General features: G+C 42.9%; 2 protein-coding genes across 2 annotated transcripts; one reads left to right on the top strand and one right to left on the bottom strand.

Annotated features, from left to right (window-relative positions):
- Positions 1–1,233: 1,233 nt before the first annotated feature.
- On the bottom strand, positions 1,234–7,373 carry LOC311047533 (transmembrane protein 53). Its single transcript, XM_084060280.1, has 3 exons — positions 7,136–7,373; positions 3,015–3,261; positions 1,234–2,297 (listed from the first exon to the last, which is right to left on the bottom strand). The coding sequence occupies exons 1-3, from the start codon at positions 7,370–7,372 to the stop codon at positions 1,936–1,938; spliced, it is 846 nt and encodes a 281-aa protein (XP_083916406.1). The 5' UTR covers position 7,373; the 3' UTR covers positions 1,234–1,935.
- Positions 7,374–11,132: 3,759 nt separating this feature from the next.
- On the top strand, positions 11,133–20,616 carry prrt4a (proline rich transmembrane protein 4a; the record flags this gene model as incomplete). The annotated part of the gene is made up of 4 exons (XM_084059598.1): positions 11,133–11,219; positions 12,586–12,754; positions 15,814–16,527; positions 18,447–20,616. 4 exons carry the CDS (start codon positions 11,133–11,135, stop codon positions 20,570–20,572), a joined length of 3,096 nt encoding a protein of 1,031 aa, XP_083915724.1. The 3' UTR covers positions 20,573–20,616.
- Between the last annotated feature and the right edge of the window lie 273 nt (positions 20,617–20,889).

Here is a 20,889-nt window from a genome sequence, read left to right as displayed (position 1 = left end):
AAAGTAAGAAACACTGGTTTAAACAACATTACACAGCAAGCCCGAAATAAGCAAGTACACTTGAGAAACAAGTGCACTTTAGAAACAAGCCCACAAAACCACAACCCACAACTACCAATATTTACAACTTTACAGAAAAAAGAAGCCCAAAGTCGCTTATAATAAGCGGACATGGCAACCCTGAATGTTAAGTAGCAGCGGAAGTTGTCATAATTTTTTCTTCTTCTGAAATAGCTGATTAGCGCCCCCTAAAGGACATAATGCTACGTGTAGGCTTTTCCGCTCAGTGGAGAAAATGCATGCATGCATGTTTGTGTGGTTGTTGTTCTTTTCCATATAGCAGATTAAATTAATTTGATTTCATTCAAAATAAATTCTGATTAGAAATCTGGTCCAACACATATAGTGAATCCGAGACACCATTGTGCTGACATGTCTCACATTTACTCCCAACAAAAAATAAATCATACAGAAAGAACATGTACTGTAAAGTTCTGTACAGAATTACATATTTTAAGAAATAAATTATATTTATATTTATGTCTATTCAGCTTTCAGCATGATCACTGGTTTAAAAAGATTGCATGGTGCCATTAAAAACACTGAATTGTTTTATAATTCATTTTATTATTCATGTATAAATAATATCAATATACATATTAATTAAATGTTACAACAGTGTATGCATAGTGTTTCATGTTTTATTAGAAAACATAATTTCATAACAGTATATGAATTATCATGTGTCTTACAGATTCAAGAGGAATCTGTGTCTTCTAATGTCAATATTTAAATGATTTAATTTATTTAAAATAAATCCAATTTCATGCAGCCCTAAATTAAGGGAACATAAATTAAACATAGTATTTAGATAGGCCTAGTTGTTTGCCAGTTGAATGAAATTCAATACATTCATGATGCCTCACAGTACATTACAGCTCGTTTTCTACCACACAAAATGTGGAAGATTAGCATATCGTTACTGTCGGGCAGAAACGTATTTTCTCCATATTTAAACTTTTTGTGTTTTTTCGTAAATTAACGCCCTACTTGATCATCCTACAGCGTCACTCAAAAGTAGCAGATCCACAAGCTCAAAACGCCGCGACACGTTTTGAGCTTGAAGATCTGCTACTTTTGCAGATTTTTTAAATTTGAATCCTGAAAATTAACAGTTTTTGACATATCAGGTTTCCACCCGACGGAGACAATATACATATAGGTAGGCCCACAATCTCATAGTAAAAACTATTCCATTAAATTGGACCAACCATAAGTGAGAACATTATAACATTATAATTAGAATCATATATGAACATTAATTTCCCTGAGAGAAACACAATTATAATATTATACTGAATTAATATACATTTCCCTGAGAGTAGACATTCACACTTACAATCCTAAAGACACAAATATAAAACATAAATATTATAAGTAAATCAGACTTAAGGCAGTAAACTGACACCCTCATACAGTACATTACAACTTAAGAGTGCAGTAGGCTTCAATTCCAAGGTTCACTAGCTTACAACTACTCTAAACAGCAAAATCCTCATTGTTAATTCATCCATTTGTAACTAAGAGTGTACAAATGTAACTGGTGTGTAAACTCTCAGAGTGAAATGAACAAATCCTGTATGAGGTAAGTAGGTAGGTAGGTAGGTAGGTAGGTAGGTAGGCAGGCAGGCAGGCAGACAGATAGATCTATACCCGTCTATATAAAGACATTTCAAGTATATATTTTACAATATATTATCTGCTGAATACATGAATGAGTAAAACATGTTTTAAACAGATCTTGGTCACCGTTATGTTGCCTTGTTATTCTGGTGAAGGCTTGCATTTACATGCAAAAACTCACCAAAAACAAATGGAGCAAAAATGTTGAATCACTTTTGCTCTGCACTGAACCGTGGCTCTATCTGTGGTTAGTTACATTTTGGCTTTGAGAGGAATCATGCTGATAGACTGGAGGTACGTGTCCAGGGTGGTCAGGTACTCTTGAGGGTACTTCTTCATGTGACCTGCATGAATGGAGTCCTCCCACCACTTCACTGTGACGTCCATCCCACGCTGCTGCCACAAGTAAGCAATTTGCTCCAGGACACGCGGGTCACCCAGCGGGTCGTTTTCACAATAGAAGAAGAGTGCCGGAGCAGTGATCGGCGTGTTCTGGAAGACCTCAATACCTCGCTCAAAGTAATCGACTGTTTGCCGCTTGAAAGTGCCAAAGTACAATAGGCTGGAATGTTTCACCAGGCTCTCCAACTGAGGTATTAAGCTCTTACCTAGACCTGAAGGGGTGGAGGAGAAATATCATATAAATGAGGGCTTTCGATTAAGATTATTGACATAATATAGAGTTCAATCACTTTTAATTCTGGATGTTAATTTAGCCAACAGCTGTCAAGCTTGGTGGCACATCATCATTTTATGATTTGATTGTGTCTGAAATTACTATAACGTAGTCATTAGATTTTACCTAGCCAACTCATGTTAATATGTCATTATAGGAGACATTTTTCAAGAGAGTAAAGATTTTTTTAAATAATAATCCACTCAGGGTGAAAGAATAAGGCAACATTTATTAGAAGATGTTCGGTGCAGGGCCTAACAGCAAAGTTGCCATGCTCTCCCTCTGCTCTCTCCTCCCCAAGAATTCCAACATGTATCTCACAGACTTCTTTATAGTCCTCAAGACATCGGGGGTTGAACACTGAAACCAGACATGCTGGGCTGCATTTGTATGCAGGCCAACGCCTTTTAGGGTAGTGATGTCAGAATTAACACCTTGGCCTGAAGCTATCTTGGGTATAATCACATTCCAGCATTCAAGGAAGACAATACAGCATATTACAGCAAGGCGTAAAGTAAATGAAAGAATGTACACCATAATAAATGAATCTTTACCATTACAATAGCGAAAATAGCAGACCTACAAGCTTGTACATCGGCTATTTTCGCTATTCGTCGCACAACAAAGTATCTAGGGCTTAAGTGGTAAAACAAACCTATGGCCATCCTCTCCACAGAGCCGATTACCAGGCTATCGTAGATGTGTCCTTTGACCCTCTGTGTAAAACCCTGGTATTTCTGGGTGTCTTGGGAAATGTGAACCATCAACTGAGCAAACGTGTAGCCACCAATGGAAAAGGCGTGCACGAGCAACGGCCGTGACACGAAGCGTTCGCTCTGGAGCAGCTCCAGCACCTCGGCACCGTATTCCAGCCCCCAGCGTGGCCACAAGAAGTGTTTCACCTGAAACATGACACAAGAACCGTTACACCTGAATCATGACAAGAGCTTTTTTCAGCTGAATTATGACAGAGAGAACAATACTTCAAGTTTCACCTCCACTATGACTCAGTATACTTCAAGTTTCAAACTCCAACTGCATCAGTGAATTGTATGTTGCGCATCTGGCAAACAAGTGTTAAAATAAAGTTAGTCATCTATCTTTTGGGAAATGTTTTCCACTGCCTTGTGGTTTCCTTGTGTCTTTATCAGCCAGAGTCCGACAATAACAGATGCCTGATTGCTGGCCTGGCCTTTGGTCATACCAAAGACTAAAATGGGACCCAATCTCTCCCTGCTTTGCACTCAGCATCAAGGGTTGCATTGGGGGTGACACGCTGTGACATACTAGCGTCATGTCCAGGGGGTGCACTTGTACATCAAGCCACCTCACAGCTTACACTACAGAAACAGGAGATAGGCTCCTGCCCTATGAGTCACATAGCTTGGCAACGCTTAAGGCTTGCACGGGGGAAGTGAAAATCTATTGGAGGAAATTAAACCTGTCAGAATTGCCTGGTCGTGCATGTACCAATTGAGCGCAATGTTTTGCTTTTGTTCTCAAAATCTCCTATAAGTTGTGCAGTCCCTGTCTGCCACGTCACCCGATCCCTTTTGTGCAAGTGCATGCATGATGATCATTAGGTTGGTCTCTCCTTGCTGCATGTTCATTATCAGTGCGTGTCTACATGTGTACACAGTGATGAAACATGCATAACCATTACCATCCTGTTCAAAAGCAACCGACATGTGGTCATGTCATGTCTCAAGAGACGAGTCATGTCATTATAATCAAATATCTGGTGCACACAAGACACAAACATATATTGACTGTAGAAGAAATTCGCTACATTTCATTTGGTCAGCTTGAGTGTGAGGATCAAGATCATACAGTGTGTCTCACACACACACACACACACACACACCACACAGTAGTGTGGAGTCATGTCACGTGCCCCCCCCCCCAAAAAAAACGGATCTAAAAGCTAACGTGTGACACATTGATAGCCGAGTACAGCACCAGTGCTTTTAATAGAAAAGTTTAAAGTCTGGACACCTTGTTCTGAGTATGTCGGAAATTACTTCTGATTGATTTCATCAGTTCAGTTTCTGCCATATTGCTTCTTTACCAGTCCATGCTATTCAAATAGTAATAGGAACTTAGAATACATTTTAATTTACAATTAAATATAATGTAAATAATTTTTTGAAGACACTGTTTTACACAATCAACAGGCAATGGATTTGAGTTAGAAGTATATTGTCAGAGAAATCTACACACCGCACCACCGGCAACGGTACCTCCTTGGCAGGACAAGAAGACATTTGTCAGATGGATCAAGTAGATCGGATAAGTATTTGCTCTGCAGGGCAAGTAGGAAAAAAACTTAACATTGGACCCTGTCAACTGCAGTTTTAGAGCCAAGAGTTTTGCTTATTTTAAAAGCCAAGCCCTTAAAACCAAAAGTGAAATGGGATTTATACAGCATACAAAGCCACCTATCACCTAGAAAGCACTTCTACAACTAATTAATGTGCATCCAGTCTGAGAACTTAAATTTCCAGTTAATCAGCCATCGGATAGTTTTTTTTCCCAACATTTTTGTGGACACCTTATTTTTCTTTGCAGTTTTTCCTCGCCCAATTGAGGGTCTAAGAACGGGTACTTCCATTTTAGTTTTCTTTGTTTACAGTAAATGTAGATCTGCAACGCCATTGGGAGACTGTAACCATGAACCATCATGGACAATCCCTCTCAACCCCTACAGTACATGACACTGTGGTAGGGCAGAGGAGCTCCTTTAGCAACAGACTTATACCCACATTGCGAGAAGGAGCGCCATCTGGTTGGCTTGGTCAGGGTGATTAGGATGTTGAATTCAAGCCATTGCACTCTTGTAGCGTTTGGTCTGTTGTTCAATATAGTAGGTTGACTATGCTGAGATGCCTATTTTAGATGTTTGTTTTATTTATTATAATCAGTCAAATTTGGAGATTTTGTATCGTCTTCCACCCCCCTGTCTTCCGGAGTCCCTCAAGGCTCGATCCTTGGGCCAATACTTTTTCCCCTATATCTTCTCCCCCTGGGTCTAATTTTTAAGAAACATGGCATCTCCTATCACCTTTACAAAGACGATTCACAAATCTGCCCCTAAAAAATGAAAGCAACAGCCCCCTGACACCTATTTCTGATTGTCTTAGCGACATTAAGGGCGGATTCAGACTGGGTCCGATTGCTTCGAACCGTTCCCGAGTACGATTGGCCTCTCCCAGCTGGCCAGCATTCACATTGGCCAAAATTCTTCCGTACTCGAGTACACTTAATTCAACAGTAATGGTAAATATGTGCCTCATGGGGGCGCTGTTGACTAAGGGGCTTTGGGAGATAGAGAATGTTATTCACAGTCACTTGTCAGAGTGCAGAGTGAATAATAAAGTTTGACTGTGTTCCTGACGTTGTCTTGAGTTATAATAATAACAGAACAACAATACATAACCAAAGCAGTGTGTGCGTTGGTCTTTGAAACCTCAAAATGTAACGTTGTCTCTCGCGTCTCTGTTATTATCAATATGATCATGACGTCACTGATACATCCTTGGTATTTTAGCAGTGACGTCAGTGACGTCACGGACTAATCCTTGGTATATTCATCCTAGAGGCAGCGTTACGCTTCACATGTGTTTTTTGTTTATGTTTTTTCATGGCTCGCGCTACTCAAACACTAGCGGGATTATTATTTCTTGTCAACATTTAAGTAGAACTATGAGAAGGTATAACCCAGCTAAAATAATGTGTCATTATAAGAATATATAAAGCATATGATTAGAAGTCCACTTCCTTCTGTTGGTACGGATGGCTTCACATTGCATCGTTCCGTACCCGAGTATGCATGATCCGGATCCGAGACTACCTCCGGAGGTGGTCTCGGGTACGGTATGGTGATCCGTTCCGGGGAACGATACGCAACGTTCACACCAACCCAAGTGGTCCGGGGTGCGCACTCGGGACCATAGTCTGAATCCGCCCTAAGGCTTGGATGGCTCTTAACTTTCTAAAGGTAAACAAGAGTAAAACAGAGGTCATGGTGTTTGGGCCTAGTGGTCCTGGTGTTGTACCCACTGACCTGGGTTCCCTGCAGCCTTATGTTAAACCTGTTGTCTCCAATCTGGGCGACAAATTGGACAGTGCGCTTAAACTTGATAAACAGATAAATCCAGTTTTTATCATCTGAATCATCAAATCAAGTCTGTGCTTTCTTTTAATGATTTTGAGCATGTGATTCATGCTTTAATCTCCACACGTTTGGACTACTGTAGTGTAATGCACTTTATGCTGGATTAAACCAAGCCTCAATTGCACGTCTACAGTTAGTCCACGTGACCACATCACACCGATTCTGGCTTCACTTCACTGGCTCCCTGTTCGCTTCAGAATTGATTTTAAGATTGTATTGTTTGTTTTCTGTCTGTTGACGGTGCTGCGTCTTGTATTCTTTAGCGATGTGTCTCCTTTTGTTGTTTATTTTTGTTTCTTATTTTACTTACTGTTTTACTGTTTTTGCTGTTTTACTGTTTTTTGCTGTTATTTTTCCTGTTTTTTAGCTTATAGGCTATCGTGTATTTAGCTTTTTGATTTTCTGTGCAGCACTTTGGAAACCTTGAGTTGTAAAATGTGCTATATAAATAAAGTGGATTGGATTGGATTATTGTTTTGCCCCACTTCGAATACCCCTGTGGCCCCCAGGTTTGGAGTCACTGAGTAAGGAGAGAACACAGGCCAGTCAGAACAGTTAATGCCTTAAATCTCAAGGTTAGAAGGTATTCATGCTATCCTTACCTCACTCTCAACCATGAGAATGTCAAAGCCAGTACGGAGGTAGATTTCACAGTACTTGGCCACGGCTTGGGGACTCGAGCCCAGCCATGGCATCATCACCAGGAGGGGCTTAGTGTTTACAGGGGACGGGGTCTGTTTCACAGAGCCAGGGGACACAGATTGGTTCAGGTAGAGTGTGATGTTCTTGCAGAGGCGATGGGCACTGACCCCACTGCTGATGCCAGCCCTGCCAAGCATCATGATATCAGGCAGGGATTCTGATGATGGGGAGAGGGATCAAAGACAATTGGTGAGAGGATCTAGAGGGGAAAAAATTCAAGGTTACAAAAGTGAGAACAACAGCTTGAGTCCTTCCTCATACTTGAGAAATATAGTATTATTATGTAGATAAAAATGCATTTGTATCAAAAGTTATAGTTGCAACCTTGAGACTGACTAAAAAACTAATAGTATATTTTAAATCTGGCTACAGATCATGTCTCTTTAAATGCAGCTTGTTAACGCCTGAATACATGAAAGCACTATTACATTATTATTACAGCATTGTTACGCACTAAATAATAGTATTACTATTTTACAGAGAGATGGGGGGGGGGAGTCTATGGTTAGCACCATGAAAGCACATTTGTCACTATGTATCCACCTGTAATGAAGTAAAACATGCGAAATTCAAAAACATTATAATTTCTCAAAAGACAGCATTAATGGTCACAGGGGAAGAAAAAAAGGCTTGTAAACAAAACGTGTCCACCTGGTGCTACTCGTTCGTTCGTTCGTTCGTTCGTTTGCTATAGTATCAATCGTTATGTATCTATCATAAACGTACTTACATAAACTTGTTTAGCGTATATTCCTTTAAACCAGCTATCATACTTTGTCTTGAATAAGGCTATTATCTCCAAAGCCTTTCTGTGTTCGAGTACAGAGAGGTGTTTAATCAGATAGCCTCTGTGGACGATAGCCAAGTTATCTTCCTCCACATTTATATTTAACCTGCAATATAGCATCTGCCACTAGGCGTCCCTCAGTGAGTGGAAGCGTGCAGATGAGTGTTGCCATGTCCGCTTATTATAAGTGACCTAGGGCTTGTTTTTCTGTAAAGTTGCTTGTAAATAATTGCTGGTTGCAGTTTTCTGGGCGTGTTTCTAAAGTCACAAGTGTAGTTGCATATTTAAGGCTTGCTTCCAAATGTTCTTATTATTATTTAAACCAATGGTTCTCAAATATTTTCATGAAAATGTTTTGTGCCAGGGAGCATTTGTGTTGTTAGAAATTCTAACACACATTCTAGTTAGAATGTTTCAAAAATAGGCTATTCCTAATATTCCACATTTTATTTCAAGAGTTTTTGGAAAATAGCAGGTCCTGGTGTTGTACCCAGGACCTGGGTTCAGATCTACACGCTCGAGCTAGATCTGAAAATAGCAGATCTACGATCTCTACGAGCTTGTAGACGATCTACGAGCTTGTAGATCGGCTATTTTCAAATAGCCGATGCATATTAGGTTTAAAGTGCTCATGTGGCCTAATTGCTCGTTTCTCTCACAAAATCTGGCAACACTAATCAGATAGCATTATTTAACAGCTAACTTGGCCACAGCTTGGGGTCGCGAACCGGCCATGGCAACATCACCAGGAGGGGCCTCTACGTCGTAAAATGTACCGGCTTAAATGGACTTCAACATAAGAGCGAAGTTGACTTATAAAAGCCTAATCATAAAGTGGCCAAATAAAAAAGTGTATATATTTGTTTGTTGTCGGACCCAGCAAATGCCGTTATGGAAGCCCACCATCACCCCCCCCCCCCTTTCTACTATGTATAAATACTATTTATATATAAGACACTATTTATTAAATAGTGTTTTATATTTGTGATAATATTGATTTTTGCTGTCATTTTGATTTATAACATTATAAATGTTATGTTGATGAATTGAATAGGACCTCAATTTTTGGGGGGTTTTCATGATATTTATTAATTTGCAACTGCAGGGATGAGCACTTACACAGGTTTGTAGCCCATTCAGCTCAGCTCATTCAACAGACACTGTAGCATCAATTCTGTAGCTTTGTATTATTTATTGCCCTATTTGTGATAGAGCTCTCTTTGCTCCAATACTGTAAAGCATCTGTTCCGGCTGTTAACTTATATTCTCCATCCAAAAGACATGGAAGTTGGGGACATACATAGGCCTACTCTGAGTCCTGCCAGTGCCCTCGACCATCTCTTTAGAGCTGGAGCTGTTCCCTGGGTAGGCTAACAAGAATGGCTGATTCTCCAAATGGTCTGAATGGGATAATAAAGTGAAGTGACTCCTGCCTGAAGTCCTGCTGTGACTGTGAACGAGACAAAACTGGTTGTCACAATGTGTCTGCATTTGATGGTTAATAACGACTGTGAACGAATGTAGGCCTAAGGCTAATGGTGACTTGGGCCCAGGCCTGTGGTCTATTTCAGTGGTTCTCAAACATTTCTGGCCCCAGTATCCTCTTTGCCTGATTTCGGAATCCATGTACCCCCTTTACCCAACTACAATATTTTGCTTAGAAAAGAGTTACATATAAACTCCAGTTTAGTGTCATTATATGTTCCAAATAGTCGGTAGCGCTGTCGCCTCACAGCTAGAAGGTCCTGGGTCCAATTCCCGCCGGGGACGCTGTGGGCGCTGGGGCCGTGTTCTCTCCTCTGCGTCATCAGTGCCCATACCGTAGGTGGGGTTGGTGAAAGGGCCTCTCTGTGCGGAGTTTGCATGTTCTCCCTGTGTCCCCTAGGGTAGGTACCCTCACAAAAACATGCAGTAATCCTGGTCTCTATACTGCCTCCCCCTGGTCAGCCGGGGCGCCTGATGGAGGGGAAAGGAACTGGTTGGAATAACGTGTTCCTTCCACGCAGCCTGCTAACTCCTCATGCATTGAAGGAAGCATGAGCTCAGTTCGGGGCTCTCCCCAGGCTGGCAGAGGGAGAGTACCTCCCAGGATTACAAGTTTAGGCATTGGCACTGGGTGAAAAATGGGTTACAAAATTGTGGGATAAAAAATAAAATGAATAATAATAGTTAAGTTCCAAATAAAACAGCATAATGGGAAACAAGTAGGCAGTTGTTTAAAGTCTCACAAATCCACACTACATTCCAACGATAATCCTTTTACAAATCTACTCATTCAGAAGTTTCACAGCAATACAGGTCGAGGTCACCTACGTTCAGTATAGCTAAATCAGTGACCTCCCCCTTCCCGGATGGGGCTAAGAACCATTTCCCTTTTTACTACACATCATGGGCATTTTCTTATAAAACAGTGTTGAAACTGCATGGTTACAAAATAGCGAGGCTATGATAAAATATACTATGCCGTTTTATCCCAACACTACTGAATTGCATCAGGTGTTGGTTATGTAAGGAGCCCTCTAAAGCACATCGGCCCACCAGCCCCCAAGGATCAATAGTAGTTGTTTTTTTTTGCTTGACTTGACAACAAACTTGTTTATCTGTCAGTGTCACTGTGAACTGTCAAAATTATTTATTCATTCATTCATTCATTCATTCATTCATTCATTCATTCATTCATTCATTCATTCATTCATTTAATTATTTCATTATTTATTCAAGATTTTAGTTAGCCAGTTAGCCAGTAGATGGAGTAAGTTCTATTCAAAACTAAGCTGAGGAACAGGCTTGAGTTCATGGGCTGAATTTCTTTTGGCTGGATGATGCAAAATCCTGGAAAGACGATTTAAATGTGTGAGCCTTCTGATCTTTTAGGCTTCTTTTAAAGCTGCTTTTAGTTTAACCCAAATTAGCCAAATTCAGTTATTTTAGGCTACTTTTAAGGCTGTTTGAAGTTGTCTTTCTAAAGATGAATCTGTTCAAAAAACAAACATCTGTTAATAGTCCAGTTTGTGGCTACAGTAGAATCAGTTCTGGTGTAGGCGATTGAGACACGGATGCTCACAGTACAGTAGGAAAATTCTACTGTGTGAATGCCATGGATCTATAGGATGGAAAAGAGGCGCACCACCTACGTAGACACACTGAAGCGTGACAGCGGAGCTGGCAACACTGCAGAGCTTCAGACCCTGATGCTGGTTGGGGCCAATGAAAGGCAGTGATCAGGAGTCCCGAGGTGGTGTTGGTTAGTTTGCACTCTCCCATCGTGCACAAACGGTCTGCGAGCAAATTTTACATCTGCCATCGTCCCTATAGTATGTTGTTTTTTATGTTGTTATTTTATTGTTGAAACATAACTGTTTAATAAAAGTTAGACTTTTTCAACATAGCAAATTCCTTCATTTTAATCCTCATTACAGAGGATGATCAACAAGTAATCATGGTTTACATTCATGGTTTAAAATAGAATACGAAGGGTCTTGATGATAATTATATCATTCATAGAGATTCTGTTAGTAAAAAAAAATAATATATATATATATATATATATATATATATATATATATATATATATATATATATATATATATATATATATATATATATATATATATATATATATATATTTGGTTATAGCTTAAAAAAACGTTTTTCCGAAACTGGTTTCGGAAAAACAAAACTGGTTGTCACAATGTGTCAGAATGCATTTGATGGTTAATAACTTACTGTTAAAATAACTTAAAAGAATGAAAGTGATTCTTATATTTCAACTCAAGACTTTAAGCTCTAGGAATGACTATTGTAAGATGTGTTGATGATGAGCAATTCACGTCAGAGTAAAACGTTTGACAACCTAATCTTCTCCCCTTCAGCAGTGCATTCCGTCAGAGTCATTTTCATTGCTGGCTATCTATTCTGTGCTAACTGCTTAGCTGCACCTGCTTAGCTTCATTCTTCTCTGTAATTATACATGGCAGATAAGTGTCTCCAACAGGGCCAACTTTAAACTTTGGCAGTGGTTTGAGTAATGATTCCTCCTACATTACAAACAATAGACCGCACAGAACTGCAATCATAGAATTGTCTTTGTTGGGTGGTTTGGGTGATTTAATCGTAACTTATAAGCTATTCCATTTAAATTTGAACCAGTTTGTCTATAGACTCTACTAGTGCATTTACATCTGAATTGTACGTATACTATGCATTTAACATAAGTGGTAATTTGACTTGTCTTGACAGTTATTTCTTTTCTTACATGATTTTATGTGCTTAACTGATTCCTCGGTCAAGTCCAGAACTATAGCATAGCACGTGTATGCGTGCCTGCGGTTGCCCATTGTGTCCGATGGTGACTTCCTCCTCTGCAATTAGTGACGGATTGTATGTGGCTGTATAGGCCTAGTGAATTTCACCAGTCCCTGCTGACCACATCTTGTTGGAGGATGACTTGTCCAAACAGAGGACAGATACTCAATGACTCTGGATCGCTGGTGTGAGGCGGCAATAATTTGGCCATGCACCCGATTGAGCTCATGTGTTTGGCCTGTCATTGTTCCCCTCCAGACCCCCTTAGTTCCAGCTGATTTGGTGCTTTCCTGTGTCATCATTGGACAACGGGTCAGTCAGGCCCCTCTGGAGGCTCCTGTCATTATCATTGACCGACAGTTCAACTCAGTGGTTTCAAACTCTTCCAGTGCTGAACATATGTTTCCAGGGCCCCCCAAGGGCCAGTGTTGGAGACCACAGATCTAAAATTGTCAGTGAAGGCGTGCCTTTTCTGTGCTTAGTTTCTTTCATCAGTCCTGATGGGAATGAATGGGGAGAAGCAGCCCTTTGCCCTGTCAGCATGAAACTGCTGCTCAGACGAGATGAGATTGAAAATTTGAAGATTGAAGAATTGAAGATTTTTTTTATATATATTTACTTGCAACCCTTAACAACCTACTGTTTGGGAAACACTGCTGTAGATTGTGGTCTGTCCAATCTGCCAAAAGTCCTGGCTTCCTAAACGGTGGATCCACTCAATGATGAGGTATTCTGAGTGAACCTCACTTCCTCCTAGAAGCCCGTCCTTGAACTAAGGAAACCATAGATTCACACTACTTGCAATCTTACATCAGGTTTACAGGGGGAGAGAGAGTGCACATTTTGTGTTCCTGCTTTGTGCTCCGTGTCGTTTGAATGCATCAGAAGGTATGTGGACCAGTGTCTATTTTAGAAACATCCAAGGAATTGAATTAGGCCATGAGGCCGTCGGATTTCCCCCACAGGGGAAAGAAGAAGCATCTAAAGCAGTGTGGTAATGTTCAAAAGAAGGGGGTTGGGTTGGCACTGCATGCAAGGACAGAGAGGGACGGCAGTTGTCACAGTCACTAGACATAATGGACGGGGCCGGAGGGTCATGTGAATGGCAATCAAGGGCGTTACGTCGGTAATTCCCATTTAAAATAGAAAATCCACTAGAACACAGAGGGTGCAGAGGCATGTATGGACATGCATGTATGTTACTGCAGTCATACATAATTTATTACTCAAACATACATGTGCAGCTAAACGTGCTGTGCTGTTGAACAGTATAATTTGATGAACCATAAGTGCACTATTCATTCAGATTCAGAACATTCAGATTTTGTCATCATGAAGGTGTATTTCAAATGAATCCGCTGACTTGATGTTTACGGTGACAAAGGGCAAGGACAGTACTAGAGCTAAATTGCAGCCGATACCAATGTATTGATCTTGTGGTTAGTTAAATGCAGAGTGCTGCTCACACTAATAGATAAACGTGAGCCTCTGCCCCAATGGCATATTTATGCTCCCTTTCTCTCTCTCTCTCTCTCTCTCTCTCTCTCTCTCTCTCTCTCTCTCTCTCTCTCTCTCTCTCTCTCTCTCTCTCTCTCTCTCTCTCTCTCTCTCTCTCTCTCTCTCTCTCTCTGTCACTCACTCTTGTTCTCACTCTCTTTCATCTCTCCTGCTATCTCCCTCCCCTCTGTCATTGTGTGTGTGTGTGTGTGTGTGTGTGTGTGTGTGTGTGTGTGTGTGTGTGTGTGTGTGTGTGTGTGTGTGTGTGTGTGTGTGTGTGTGTGTGTGTGTGTGTGTGTGTGTGTGTGTGTTGTCCCATAACACTGACAACCCCGATGAATAATATGCCCAGTGAGTAACCACAGAAACCATGCATTTACAGTATATAACACACACTGAAGTGTGTGTGTGTGTGTGTGTGTGTGTGTGTGTGTGTGTGTGTGTGTGTGTGTGTGTGTGTGTGTGTGTGTGTGTGTGTGTGTGTGTGTGTGTGTGTGTGTGAGAGAGAGAGAGAGAGAGCGAGAGAGAGAGAGAGAGAGGGAGAGAGAGAGAGAGAGAGAGAGAGAGAGGGAGAGAGAAAGAGAGAGAGAGAGAGAGAGAGAGAGATACAGACAGGCAGAGAGTTGTAGAGGCGAGGGAGAGAGGGAAGAGAGAGGGACGAGTCAGAAGAGAATAGTGGAGGGAGGGAGAAACAGTGGACTTTTCACACATCCATGAAAGAGACTCTATTTATTTTGATGTCCATGGTGCCACTGAACCAGTAGAATGGGATTCCTTACACAGGCGGAGAGGAACAGTCAGTGACGGACAGACCGGTGCAGCGGCAGAGAGAGAGAGAGAGAGAGACGGATGGAGGAGTTTGGCTGGAGGAGGTGGGGTCTGTTGTGGTCTGTGTGTCGACTGTCTGATGGAGAGGAGAGAGGCACAGCACAGTAAGTATGACAGGACGACAGGCACTACGCAGAGACACTGCAGGATTGCAGCAATGTGGAGCAGCATGTGTGTTGTTGCACTTGGAGAGAGGCTGCAGCAAAGTGGGCTATTTATGAGCTAAGGGCTCATCAAGAACAAGACGAACCAGTAGAAATAGAGCAGGGCAACTGAGAGGGAGAGAAGCAAAAAAAACGTAAGACTGCTTTATTTTGCACCTGCATGTTTTGTGCTTCTATTGCTTATGTGTAGCATAGCACTGTTGTGTGTTTTTAGGTTGCCACGTGTGTGTGTGTGTGTGTGTGTGTGTGTGTGTGTGTGTGTGTGTGTGTGTGTGTGTGTGTGTGTGTGTGTGTGTGTGTGTGTGTGTGTGTGTGTGTGTGTGTGTGTGTGTGTGTGTGTGTGTGTGAGAGTGTGAGTGCGTGTGCGTGTGCACATGTGCTAATGTGTGTGTTTTGTATGTTTTGGAATGTCTGTGATGTGAAGTGAAGGAATTGCTTTATTGCTTTTCAATAAAATACTTTCATAAAATTAACCCCAGTTGAATGCTCATCCTGTAGTACAGTTATCAGTATTGTCCTTGACCCATGTTCTTTACCAACAGAGATGGCAGCAATGTATAAAGTATAATAACATATTAGATTGTAGCCTTTACTAGTGTATGTGTGAGGTTTTCAGTAGTGTGTTGGTGAGGCAACATTTTCGGTAGTGTGTGTGTGAGGTTTCACTATGGTATGTGAGAGGCTTTTACTAGTGTGTGCATGTGAGTTTTCAGTAGTGTGTTTGTGAGGCAACATTTTAAGTAGTAGTGTGTGAGAGGTGCAGTTTGAATTATGGCCCACCATACTGTAGTGGCAACAATGTAATTTCTGCATCTTTTCTCCAGGTGAGCCAAGCACGTGACATTTGGTGACCTGAGTACATGGATAGGTCAGCCATGTGATTGGACAGCCCTCTTGCGACCTCACAGAGGAGTGTACAAGTCCTCCGCCATGTTCTCCTCGTGGACCCTCTGTTTTCTGCTCTTCTCTCTCTCTTTGCTTCTCTCACTTGTCGCAGCCTTAACTGGAGAAGATGACATGGAGACGCCGCAGCCAGACTTTGAAACGGCAGCACAGCATCAAATAATGCCAACACCAGGCCCCCACCGGCCCAATTTAGCGCCTATGCACCCTGTGCTTGGACCCAAAGGGGCTGACATCCTGACTCTACCGTTGGGATGGCTCTCACAATCATCCGAGGAAACCGACAGCCAAGGAGTTATTGGTGAATATGCTGACACCCAGGACAGTTCAGAGATATCCCTTTCTTATCCAAATGAAAAATGGCCTCAGACATTCAGTCCCACAGATGCTTCCACAGACGGTTATACATCAAAGGTGGATGCCAGACTAATAGGGTCTTCATTAGGGGGAGTTCCGGCGCAAACTACCCCTGGACAAGCAACAGATTATTGGCTAACTGAGTCTAGAAAAGCGGACATGTATGGCACTACACTCCACCCTAGTTCACAGAATGGAGAGAATCTGCCGACTTTGTCAGCCAAGCATAAGCAGAGAAATGACACGCGATTACCTGTTCTTCTGTCCGTCACCGTTCCAACAAACAGTCCGGACTCAGTTACCTCTTCAGCACTGTCCATTGGACCTGCGGCCATCACTGAGGGTCTGTCCCCGTCACTGGCCACTGACAAGCAGATCACTGGACACAGGTTACAGGATTTTACAGATAGCCTTTCAAAGTCTAAAACTGTCAACACGAGGACAGACAAAGGTGAGCATCACATGAATTATGTTACTGCATGTTTTCATATACTCAACATCTTAAGGTGATATTTTGTTATATTGGTGAAGCAAGCAGTATGGTTATGGATTATCTGGAGGTGCTTCCATCCTTTATTTGATTCAGAATCAAGTCTTGTCCTCAACCTTCTACCAAAGAACATAAGACTCTAAATCCAAGTGTTCCCAATATGTATTCTGACTGCAAACACAGTTGTTTTATATTCACAGAGCAGTTTGCATCACTTCTCTGTTCTCTCGCCAAGGTTTCATTCTCTACCTCCTACCTGCAAATCGTTCTCGCTGTCCTCTAACCCCATCTTCCTCTTTTAATCCTTCCATAATGTATTCCTTCCTCTGCTCAACACGGGCCCGCCACGCTCTCTTTAATGAGGAAAAGGAAACGTTCCATTGCTCCATGTGAGGTCATCCAATTGAAATGTGAAAAATTGGACAGAGATATACTCATGCACACTCACACTCAAGCACGCAAACACACTTGTTTCCCAAACACAGGGTTGCAACCCAATTATGGGACACCGACCAATTCTTACGGGTCATGAATAATTTATCCAATTTCTTAACCTTTTACACAAAAACTATTTCAATTTCAATGATTTTTTTCCAAAATGTTTCAAAAATGTAATAAAAAAGAAAAGGTCACAAATCGAGAAAATAGCTGATCTACAAGCTCACAACAAGTTGTGACGCACTGTGAGCATGTAGAACGGATATTTTCACCATTTGTGAAATAAGGCCTTAGTTGTTAATTCATCATGTATAATTGTAATTTTGTGTCCCTGGGAGTCCCAAAATCTGTCCTTTGGGTAGCAACTACTGCAGCTTTCACTTTTTTTTTAACTTTTTTTTTTATCAGGGACCTATTTTTTGTACCGCCCTTGGACTTGAAGCCTGTATCATAATTGTGTTTTTGTCAATTATGGCTGTACTGAAGATGGGCCTCAACCAATCTTTTGAGTGCTATGTCCTACATAATGGAACAACAAACAGTTCAATTCCAGTTGAGAGACCGACTAAATAATGAAACATTGTTTGTTTCTCAGTCACAACGTACACCCCCCTAAGCCCCTGCAAAAGCAGAAACAAAGCATTATCTCATTGATAACTGGCTTGGGTTGGACTCTATATTTATACACCAGCACTGCTTTATTACTCTAGATGTCCTTTCACCAAGAGAATACGATACTTGCATTATTTATCGCTCACACGATCAGGCTTCAATATACATTAATATAATGTAATATTAGAACATCCACAAATCCTTTTAAAATTAATACACTATTACTGGCAAAGTATCACTTGACCACGATTAGAAATAGTCACACAAAATGAGAGCAGCAATGAGGTCAATACTACCTAATCTACTACATCTCTCTCTCTCTCTCTCTCTCTCTCTCTCTCTCTCTCTCTCTCTCTCTCTCTCTCTCTCTCTCTCTCTCTCTCCCTCTCATACTCTCACTCTCTCTGTGACCCAGTTAGAGATTCCCAGTTACAAGCCTGCTCTGTTTTATTATAGATTATCTCCTTTCACACTGCAGATTCTCCATAGCTCTTTTTAAAATGTAAGTTCCATGACACAGACAAGTGAGACAACATACATTAATGTGTTGAAGTAAATCAATCCTGCTACACAGGTCCATTCGAGTGATAGAGTTGCATGTGCCTGAATTAATGCTTTCCTGTCATTCCTGTCATGTTTCAAAATCATTATGGTGAACTCTGTCTGCTCTGTCTGTGTGCATGTAGTGAGTTTTAAGAGACTAAATGTTTCACACCCACTAGCACAGGATAATGGCACACTCGGTTGACAGTTTGATTCAACTTTTTACATCTCTTTTGACTTTCATGTACCAATCTGTCAAACATAACTGTGAGTTATTTGTTCTGCAGGTGGGACTCCAGGTGAGGAGTGGCACGATTCAGAGACTAATGGGACAATCCTTCTCCCGGACTGTAACCGTGACTCTACAGCCCCGGCTTGCAAAATCTCAAACCAATCCTCGAGCTCTGTGTACCCAGAAGACTTCACCTCCAATGAATCACAGCGTCCCTCTCTGGCCCGTCGCCCGCCCCTCTTTGTCCCTCTGTACTCAGGCTGGAACTCTGCCCTTGCTACATGGGGACTGGCATGGGAAGCTCACATTTACGGACTGGGATCTGTCTTCGCTGTGTTTGGCTTAATATCTGTTATCTGCTTGTTAGGCCTGCCCCTGCGTTGTCCACCTGGATGTCCCTATTTCAGCCTGCTGCACCTGTTTCTGCTGGCCGTAGCAGGGATCCGAGCCTTCTCGTTGGTTTATGACGCTTACGGTCACCAAGAGCGTCTTCCGCCTCTGGCCTCCTTCCTAATGTCCGAGCTGCCCTTCCCATGTCTGACCTCTGCCTTCTCCCTCGCTTTCCTCCTGCTGTCCCTGCGCTCGCGGATGCACCTGTCGCTCTCGCTCTCCATCTCTGCCTCCTTCTCCGTCTTGCCCAAACCCTGCCTGTTGCTCTGTCTGTCCCTGCTGCATTTCGGCATCTCCATGGGCTGTGTGGGCCTCCTCCTGCTCCTGCCGGGCATCCCCACTCTGCTTCTCCTCCTGCCCCGGGGCCTGTTTGTGTGCCTCTCCGTTCTCCTCTCGTGCTCCTACCTCATCTTCTACTGCTTCATACGAGCCGACACCAAGCACATCTACCGGCTGAACGACAACAGCGAGGGGGGAGGGTCGCCCGTGGTAATGCGGCCGACAAGCTTCCCGTTTGCAGAGGTCAAGGACTGGGGTAGGGCAGCTTGTGCCGGCATAGGAGCTGCCCTGTCTCTGTTGGGGTGCGGAGGGCTACAGCTGTACGGGATATTGCACGCCCTCGGGCTGGGTGGGGTCGAAGGACGTGGGTTCCAGCCCTGGCCCTGGTGGGGCTACCAGCTGGGTTGCAGGCTGTGCGAGGTGGGGGTGTATCTGGGCCTGTCACTCATCGGCACACAGCCTCTATTCTGTCACACTAACTCCGCCCTCAGGGCTATGACTCATCCCCGGCCAGGGTCTTGGTCTCGTCTTACCTGCTCCTCCCCCTCGGGAGGGCCCAGTAGTCTGCCCTCTCAGGAGCTTGTTAAGTCTCCTGGCGTCCCCTACCACTACCCCTGGTCCCAGGGCAAACAGGAAAAGGTGATGCTCTGTAACGTCATCACTAAAGGAGAGTCAGAGGCTCTGCCTCTTTGCTCGATGGTGGACTCCCCTCCAAGTGGGATAGACTCTGTTCCTCATCCCTGCTACACCTGGACCTCCATATTCCCTCTTCCTGCACCTCCTAGCCCGCCCCACAGAACCAAAGGTGGGCCAGAGTCGCAGCCAGCCTCTCAGGACGGCCTGGGCCTGGACACTGACTCTACTGGGGACCTGCGCCCCCCATCTCCCATAAACCTGTCCCGCAGCATTGACCAGGCCCTGTTCAGCGAAGCCCTATTCTCCCACAGTCTCTTTGACCCCCCAGGAATGGTTCACGCCTCCTCCAGCCTGTCATTAAACTCTCCCACTCAAGGCTCTTCAAAGCAGGGCCATAGCGTAGGAGACAGTGCCCTCTATCGAACCTCTTCATGTGGAGAAATGGATGAAGAGAAACCCCTGTCCAAGACGCGAGCTCCCCAGCAGGGAGGCGCTCTTTCATGCCACAACCAGCTTCCATCACCGCCAGAGCAGTGGGGCTCCTTGTGCCAGGCATCTCTGAGCAGCTCATCCCAGGGCCTATGCTGCGGTCTCGAGGAGACGGGGAAAACGCGTTCACATCCCTGGGCCAACAAAGGGCAGAACGTCTCCCAGAACAGTCTTCCTAGGGCCATCCCACACCTGCCTTGTTACAGGCGTTACCGAACCCTCAGCTCAGCCTCGCAGGATAGCCAGGGATCTGGTAGGCTGGTGGGTACGGAACACCTGAGTGAAAGCAGGCAGCTGGAACGGGATCTGGCCGTCCAGGCTGAGTTTGTCAATGTGTGCAGGCAGATTGATTCTCTGAGTGTGTGCAGTGACACCATTGATTTGTAGGCCTCTGTAAATGCTGACCTTGGACCGAGATTGTAAAATTTAAATACAGCACATATAGATTAGGTTTGTTTTGTGGAATTAAATTATACATCATTCTAGTTGTGTAAATGGTAAACAGTTAACTACTATAGTACTGTACGTATTTGTGTATTTTTGTCCCTTGAGATTAAGAATTGTTATTTATTATTACATGTGGCAGAAACAACAAATGGACTTTTCATATACTGTACAGTCAATATTCTTGACATTTAAGATGAGACTCAAAGCTGACTTCAACATCGCACATTTTTTGTAAACATTTGTATCATTCTTCTCAC

This window comes from Gymnoscopelus microlampas (genome assembly GCF_963454915.1).
Source record: "Gymnoscopelus microlampas genome assembly, chromosome: 6".
NCBI lineage: Eukaryota > Metazoa > Chordata > Actinopteri > Myctophiformes > Myctophidae > Gymnoscopelus > Gymnoscopelus microlampas.
Note: the sequence above shows the minus strand (reverse complement) of the source record. Positions and strands in the feature narration are given on the sequence as shown.